This window comes from Impatiens glandulifera, chromosome 3 (assembly GCF_907164915.1).
Source record: "Impatiens glandulifera chromosome 3, dImpGla2.1, whole genome shotgun sequence".
Classification (NCBI taxonomy): domain Eukaryota; kingdom Viridiplantae; phylum Streptophyta; class Magnoliopsida; order Ericales; family Balsaminaceae; genus Impatiens; species Impatiens glandulifera.
Genome location: NC_061864.1, coordinates 30460491 through 30469100, shown reverse-complemented (window position 1 = coordinate 30469100; position 8610 = coordinate 30460491). Strand labels below are relative to the sequence as shown.

The 8610-nt window shown below is 33.7% G+C and overlaps 1 protein-coding gene and 1 long non-coding RNA gene across 2 annotated transcripts; both read left to right on the top strand.

Annotated features, from left to right (window-relative positions):
* Positions 1-237: 237 nt before the first annotated feature.
* LOC124931204 lies at positions 238-6805 on the top strand. Its single transcript, XM_047471625.1, has 3 exons — positions 238-396; positions 1731-1941; positions 2027-6805. Exons 1-3 carry the CDS (start codon positions 238-240, stop codon positions 6760-6762), a joined length of 5106 nt encoding a protein of 1701 aa, XP_047327581.1. The 3' UTR covers positions 6763-6805.
* Positions 6806-7257: 452 nt separating this feature from the next.
* On the top strand, positions 7258-8407 carry LOC124928651. Its single transcript, XR_007098570.1, has 2 exons — positions 7258-7358; positions 8149-8407. It is a non-coding gene; the product is annotated as an uncharacterized LOC124928651 (long non-coding RNA).
* Positions 8408-8610: the final 203 nt, after the last annotated feature.

Genomic DNA, 8610 nt, shown 5'->3' with positions numbered 1-8610 from the left:
AGACATTTTTATAATAATAAAAAAAATATTTGATTAATAAATTTAGAATATTTATTGATCAAATTTTTTAATCTCGAAGGTGATTATTTAAATACTAAAATATTATAAGTAAAATTAAGTCCTGTTAGATTTCGCCGTGTGGACGTACATACATATTATTCAGTCCTGCATATGAACGCAAACTTCTCCTTCATTAAAGGCTTTCAGTCTATGTGAAAACTCAATTAGGAATTCGAAATGGCGACACAGAAGGAACACATTGAGAGGATTCGAAGAGAGAAATTTTCCATCGGAGGTGAAGCTAACTCACTCAGAGATGATCTCAACAATGCCGTTACTTATCTCTCCACTGAGCTATATGCCAAAGACGTCCATTTTCTAATGGAACTCATTCAGGTACATAAATATACATGCATATTTTATTTTCTGTTTTAATGCATTCTTCTTTCTTTACCTATTTCTGTATTTTCACTCATCACTTTCTACTCAACGATCGCCCGTTCCAACCACCGACCACCGATCACCGATCAGTGTAGACTTATCCTTCCTTTTTTCATATATTTTTTTTAATTTTTCTTAGGGCTTGTTTGATCTTTCGTTATTAGGGTTTTTTCTGGTTTTGTCCTAAAAAAACTTGATGAAATTTTGAAAAAACTAAGTTTTAAAGTTAAAAAGTCAAAAATATCCTTTAGTTTTAAATATAAATTAATTTTATATAATTTAATAAAGAATAATTTTGGTATTAAATATATAAAATTATTGATAAGATAGTTAAAATGATGATGAAAGGATGTTTAGGTTTTAATATAAAATCCTGAAAAAAAATAAAAAAAAAACAGTTCATCAGATACATAATATAGGTCATGTATAGGGTTTTTAGATAATTTGTGAGATTATTTAAAAGAATGATGTATATATTTATATATTTTTTAAATGATTTAAAAGATATTAATATATTTAATAAAATAATTTTTAAAAAATATATAGAGTATTTTAGTCAGAGATTGATGATAATAAAGTTAAATATTTTTGATTTGGTTGAGATTATATTAAAAATTATTGATTGCATACATTTTTTATTTAATTTTGATTAGATGACATTGAGGTGATGTTATTATTATTTTTTTTAAATATCTTATATGGTGTATAAAATCGAGATATATATATATATATATAGTTAAATAAGTAAATGAGTTTTTTTTACTTTATTTTTTAAAAAGAAACAAAACCCTTGTATTAAAAGAGATAAAACATTAAATGTTTAATATTGGACTAGAAATTTTCTTTAATTCAATTATTGTTTTATTTTCAAATTTAGAAATGGATCTTAAATTTTTGTGTTTATTTTTTATTTTTTTTAAACATTATTTTAAAAAGATAGTACTACCTCATTATTACGTCCCAATATTTAAAATGTGGAACTATACTTAAAAAAAAACAATGTTTTACGAGAACTATATTACTAACCATCAAAATATTGCCACTTATGACAAAATATAGAAGAAATTTCTATCCTCCTCAGTCCCCATATATATTCCAGATTTACCCCCCAAAACATCCAATTTGGACTCTGCTTCTTGGTTACAAGCTCAACTGTCTATTGTTATTATCTAGCCTTTTATGTATCTAATAGACTTTCAAGCTCTTGATAACAGTGATTATTTGTTCAATTGATACATTTGATATAATTATAATTTGACTAAAAAAACTATCTTGATTTTTGTTTGCAGAATGCTGAAGACAATGAGTATGAAGAAGGGATTGCACCCTCTTTGGAGTTTGTGATAACATCTGAAGACATTACAGCAACAGGGGCTGCATCCACTTTACTCATTTTTAACAATGAAAAAGGGTTCTCACCTAAAAACATCGACTCCATTTGCAGCGTTGGATCATCCACAAAGAAAGGCAAACGCAAACAGGGCTATATTGGGGAAAAAGGTGATTGATCTTCTTCTTTCACTATTTTTTTTAAGTTCAATTTCACTACTTTGTTTTGACTTGAAATGCAATTGATTTAATTCAGGCATTGGGTTCAAGAGTGTGTTCTTGATCACACAACGACCTTATATATTTAGCAATGGATATATGATAAGATTTAATGAAGAGCCTTGCTCAGACTGTAATGTCCGGTATATAGTTCCAGAATGGGTTGATGATTGCACAATCATTTCCTCAATTGAGAAGATTTATGGCTCTAAAATTCGCATTCCAACAACTACAATTGTCTTGCCATTGAAACATGACAAGATCAAACCTGTGAAAAATCAGTTATCAACTATTCACCCCGAGCTTCTGTTGTTCCTCTCCAAGATAAGAAAGCTTTCGGTGAAGGAAGATTGTGATGATCCCGGGCTTCGCACAATCACTTCAATATCCATTGCTAGTGAAACAAATTTTCTCTCAAGGAAAAACATTGATGCAGATTCTTATTTGCTTCATCTATCTTCAGATGAGGAAGGAGAATGTGGCTACCATATGTGGAGGCAACGGTTTCCTGTAACTCAGGAGCATAGAGTGGATATAAGGAAGGATGTAGAAGAGTGGGTCTTGACTTTATCTTTTCCTATTGGGCAGCGGCTCAATCGAGGATTGAAGTCTCCTGGAGTCTATGCATTTCTTCCTACCGAGATGTGTTCCAACTTCCCATTCATTGTGCAAGCAGATTTTATCTTGGCTTCATCTAGGGAAACAATTTTAATGGATAACAAATGGAACAAAGGAATTCTTGGTTGTGTGCCTACTGCCTTTGTTAATGCATTTTGTTCTTTGGTCAAAACATCAGAAGAAGACACTCCTGTATCCACTTTGGTTTCCATGTTCGACTTTTTGCCCATCAACAGTTCTAGCTATTCTGTGTTGAATGATGTGAGGGAAAAAATAAAAGCTAAACTGGTTGAAGAAAGTATAGTTCCTTGTGAGTCGTATACAAGACAAAGGTGTTTCAATAAACCAAGTGAAGTGGGTAGGCTTAATTCAGATTTTCGCGGTATATTGGCCAAGGCTGAGAAGCAAGGTGTTAGTTTACAAAGTATCTCGTCACATGGGAAATATATTCTAAATTCTTCGTTTGATAAACCCAAACACAATGATATATTGGACTTTTTGGGGTTAAAGCAGGTTGAATATGAGTGGTATGTCAAGTTCATAAGAGGCTCTAATTTAATCATGGGGGTATCAGACGAGGTTTATTTGGAGCTTCTACATTTTATAGCTAAGCATTGGAATTCTCAGTTCTGCAATACTAGCCTGAAAGACATCCCAATTCTGAAGTATGTGAGTCTACATGGTAATGTATCTTTGTTCACCCTAAATCAAGCATTAAAAAACTATGTTAAATTATCATCTAAATGTGATCAAATTTCATGGTTGATCGACTGGAACAAGGAATTTAGATGCAAAGGAAACATGTTTTTTATGCCTATGCTTACTCAACAATTACTTCATCAGTGCTCTAACAAGAAGGTGATTCTCAATTGGTTATTGATCAATGGAAAAGTTCATGAGATGGATGTTGGCTCCTATGCAAGTCATTTGATTAGTAATATCAACAATGATATGAAACTATCCCTTTCCTTCATGCATTTCTTATATCATTCACATGCACAACGATATTTAGCAGATCGAGATATTCGAAAATTGCGTCCCCAAGTGCCTATAGTGAATAATTACGGGAATATACATGCGAATTGCAAGGGAATTCTAGTACCTGCTCATGGGAGCAAATGGGTTGGCTTGCTTGGAGCCAATCCATGGAAGGAAGAAGGATATATTGAGCTATCAGAAAGTTATTTGGCTTCAGGATTATATGCTGGTAAAAGGACCGCTTCTAATGAGATCATGCAGTTCCTTAAAAATTATTTCGCAGCCGCTGATCTTCCATTCATATCTCCTCCGGCTGCTACGATTCCCACAATGTTGGGCCCTCTAACCAAGGAAAACGCATTCTTGGTATTTAAATGGATTCGTTATTTGAGACAGAACAGAGTTGGTATGCCTGAGAAATTCTTGAACTGCATCAAAACTGGTAATTGGATGAAGATATCATTTGGTGGATCCTCTGGTTATAGGTCTCCTTCACAGTCGTTCTTGCCAAGTTCATCATGGGGATATCTTTTACAACATGAAGACTCTTTTCTCGTTGATATTCCAATAATTGATAAGAAATTTTATGGTGATGAAATAGTTGAATACAAGGATGAGCTGAAACAAATTGGTGTCATGTTTGAATATGGAGAAGCCTGTGAATATGCTGGGAAGCATCTTATGACTTTGGCAGCTTCTTCTGCCTTAACTAAAGAGAATGCCTTTTCAATACTGAAGCTCATTAAGTTTCTAAGGGAAAAAATGTTGTCTCCTGTTGATTTTATTAACAGTGTGAAGGATGGAAGATGGCTAAGAACTTCTAAAGGTGTTAGATCTCCGGTAGGTTCTGTTTTATTTAGTCAGGAATGGAAAGTTGCATCTCAGATAAGTGACATCCCGTTTATTGATCAAGATTACTATGGCCAGGAAATACTATCTTTTAAAGCTGAACTTGAGTTATTGGGTGTCATAGTTCAGTTCAACAATAATTACAAACTTGTTGTTGATTGCTTGAAATCTTCTGGATCATTTGGCAGTTTGAGTGCTGAGTGTACTTTATTGATGTTGAATTGCATTCGCAACGTAAGGTCTAATAACCGAATTATTGATATTTTGAAAGTGAAGAAGATTTTGAAAACAAACAAGGGCTTCATGTCTCCATCAGAATCTTTCTTGATGCATTCTCAATGGGGTAGTCTTTTGCAGGTTTTCAATGTCTTCCCACTAATTGATGTTGATTTCTATGGTAGCACTATTTCCTCGTATGAGAATGAGTTAAAGGTAATTGGCGTTAAGGTGGATTTTGAGACTGCATGCAAAGAGTTTGGTTGCAAGTTCAAGGATCTGGCATCAAAAAATTGCATAAACAGAGATAATGTCCTCTCGTTCCTTGAATGCTGGAGTAGGCTTACTGATTTGGGTTATAGATTTCCAGAAGATCTCAAGAGCTCTATCAAGAATGTGAAATGGTTACGAACTACTCTGTGTGATTATCGGTTGCCAAAAGAATGCATTTTGTTTGGGGCTGAATGGAAATCTATATCTGCAATTGCTCGGCTCCCATTTATTGATGATAGTGAAGAGTATTATGGCAAGGCCATCCACAATTATACGAAGGAGTTGAAAAACATGGGAGTTAGTACTTCTTTTAAAGATTGTTATAGCTTTGTGTTTGAGGGCCTCTCTTTAATATCTGATCCTTGCAATATAACTCCTGAAAATGTGTATTCTCTTTTAGAATCCATCAGAAACTCACAACTTCAGAACAAGCCTCTTTCCGAGTCTCTTATGAAGAAACTAAATAAGAAGTGGATGAAAACAACTGCTGGCTACCGGGCTCCAAAAGAGTTCTTGTTCTTTGACTCGGAGATGAACTGCTTGAAACGAATTGATGGGCCATTTATTGATGAAGAATTTTATGGCCCTAAGATTACATCATACATGGCTGAATTCAGGGCACTGGGATATAGTTCTAAAAATTCTCTTCTGGCCAGACATTTAGAATTTCATTCAAATCTTGACACTATCACTCGTGTATACAGTTATTTGAACAACTGTAATTGGGAATGCGGAGATGACAGTAGTGTAAAAATTTGGATTCCAATTGATAGCGAGAATGGAAATTGGGTGTCTGCTGAAGATTGTGTCATAAGTGATAGTGATAATCTCTTTGGAACTGCATTTAATGTTTTGGAGAAATTTTATGACAAGAAATTACAAGATTTCTTCTCGAATGCTTTTAAAGTTAAGCGTCATCCTTCACTAGATGATTATCTACGACTCTGGAAGACTTGGGAAGGTTCACGTGAGACTTTGTCTCAAGCAGAGTGTTTTGCATTCTGGCGGGTTGTTCACAAGAATTGGACCTTAAAGACGGAGAAAACTCTGACAGAAGAGTTGGTGAAATTGCCTGTTTACTCTGGATCGAGTGATATCATACTTTCTCTTAAGGAAGATGTGTTCATTGCTGATGACCTTCAACTGAAGGATCTCTTTCAACGTACTTGTTTGAAACCGTTGTTTGTGTGGTATCCTGAGCCTAGTTCTTCACTGTTGCCATGGGAAAAGTTGCTATCAATTTACAGAAAGATAGGTGTAAGGACTATAACTGAATGTGTAACAAAAGATCATTCGTTGATTTTGGACGAGGTTAAGATGGAAAAAGTTGCCCAAAGCAAAATTTTCATTTGCAAAGCCTTTCTCAAACTCATTCTAGGTTTTCTGGGTAATTCATCACTGAAAATGGAATTGAAGGAGAGGCATGAATCTGTTACAAAACTCCTTAATGCCACGGTATTTCAAACAGAGGAACCGGTTACCATGAGCTACAGTTTGCCTTTATCAAATGGGAAGACTGTAAGTGCTTCACTGACGAGGATGATTGGATGGGATAGAGAAAATTCTAAACTCTTTTATCAGAAGAGTGATGGGTCAAGTAGAGGTTACAAAGCCGAGATTGAATTTGCCACTTATTATTCTGAAACCGTTTCTGAAGGTCTCTTATGGGAGCATAATGAAGATCAAAAGTGCCAGTTGGCTGAACTTATCAAGATAGGGTTGCTACTCAAGCTAGATGAAGATGCAATTGATTTCTTAATGAGAACAAAAAATCTGCAGATTTTCTCAGTGGATGACGAGTTCCTTTCTCGGTCCTTCCCTTCTGGATCACCTGAATAATAGCATGCTAGTAATTCTTGGAAAGGTATGTGAGCTCCTCTTATGATTATATTTCAACCTTTTCTTTTCTAAAAGATAGTTTATTTTGTTACTAATTTGCTTTTACTTTCTTTTCTAAAATCAATTCTTTCATGTTCTGTATTTCAGTTGTCTTTCTGTTTTGTTAGAATGGTAAGATCTGTTTACTTTATATTTTAAAATCTTTCCACGATATTCCAATGCAAGGATAATTTGCTTTATCATGTTCACTACAAAAGTTAAAAAAGGGGAAGATAATTCTTCTATTGTTTCTACCTGCCTATGACAATAGTTCTTCTCCGGTTTTCTGTTGTTAAACATGTTTTTATTGTTTCTTCATGCTGTTAGAATGAGGTCATGAATCGTGAGCTTATCATCACCTCATACAAGTTTTAAGCATTCCTTCTAAGTTTAATTGACTATTTGTTCTTCTTCCTCTTGTTTAATTATATTTTAAATTCTAATTTTACTTATTGTAGGTTGGGGATATTTGGAATAATATGAAGCATATTTTGCTTAGTTCTGTTCTGTTATGTATTTTGGGTGAAGATGGCGCAGAAGCCTATTAGTATAACAAGGTAATGCTTTAACTTTTGAAATTTTGTATGAATGATTGGTCTAACTAATCACTTGTGTGTTAGAACTGTGGTTGGTTGACAGTTAGCTTGTTTGTAAGTGATTTTAAAAACTTGTCTTTTCTGTGTTTACTTGTTATGATATTGACTTAGTTATCTTATCTCATTTACTTTTTGTTGATCCTCTTAATTTGATTTCAAATGGGTCAAATATAATGCATTACAAGCTTATAAATATATCGTCAATATTGATCTCGTGTATCTTAGGTTCATCAGTTTTAGGTTGTGTTATTATATGTTATCCCCTTTGTATCCTATGGAGTACTCTATCATCAAATATTCTGTGACTGAAATTTCTTGTGGTATACTAGCTTCATACATTAAGGCCATAGTTACCTGCAATAATTCATGTATTGCCTCTCCCCTGTTCTATTATGTTGAGGATACCCTAATGTCATAAGATGTGTCCATTTAGATTTACTAACTCATCGACAATGGTCAACATATATATGACTAAAATGATCCTGGTCCATTCATTTGTTTCATATTGATATTTATACATATATGTTGGTTAGAAGACTTACCTTCAAAGTGTTGTTATTTTGTGTATGCCATGTCAGCTATTCTTGTGATTATTACATCTAAGATTTTCCTTTCCTGACAGTAGCAGTTTTTCAGATTTCATGCTGAACATGTTTTTGTTATTTCTTCCGGATGTTAGAATGCGGTATGAATCATGATCTCACTGCCACCTCATTCATGTTTTCTAAGCATTTTTTATTTTGCTTTGTAGGATGGGGAGGTTTGGAACAATATGAAGCATATTTTGCACAGTTTTTGGGTCAAGGTCAACAATATGAACAATATTTTGCTAATGTATTTTGGGTAAAGATGACATAGAAGTGTTATTTCTATGATAAAGTAATGCTTGCACTTTTGGAAAAACTTGTATGAATGATTGGTTTAACTAACTAATCAATGGGTGTGTTAAAACTATGGTTGATTGACAATGCTAACCTTTTCTGAAAGTGATTTTAAAGGTTTTTTTTGCTGAGTTCAAAGTCTTTAACATTGTTTTAATACCTTGATAGTTCATAGATTGAATCCATTATTTTTTTGTGAAAGAAAGTGGTTTGGATTGGGGTTCTGGTTGACCCATCTTTTACTCATCCCTATTCCACAAAGAGTTTGAAACTCCTAAGCACAACAAAAGAATATACTTATAACTTTCTACAACCACTTGATATGACTTAAC

Coding starts and splice junctions, on each gene's coding strand:
- LOC124931204 (XM_047471625.1), top strand. CDS start 238: ATGGCGACACAGAAGGAACACATTGAGAGGATTCGAAGAGAGAAATTT. Junction 397..1,730: donor TTCTAATGGAACTCATTCAG/GTACATAAATAT, acceptor TTTTGTTTGCAG/AATGCTGAAGACAATGAGTA. Junction 1,942..2,026: donor GGGCTATATTGGGGAAAAAG/GTGATTGATCTT, acceptor GATTTAATTCAG/GCATTGGGTTCAAGAGTGTG.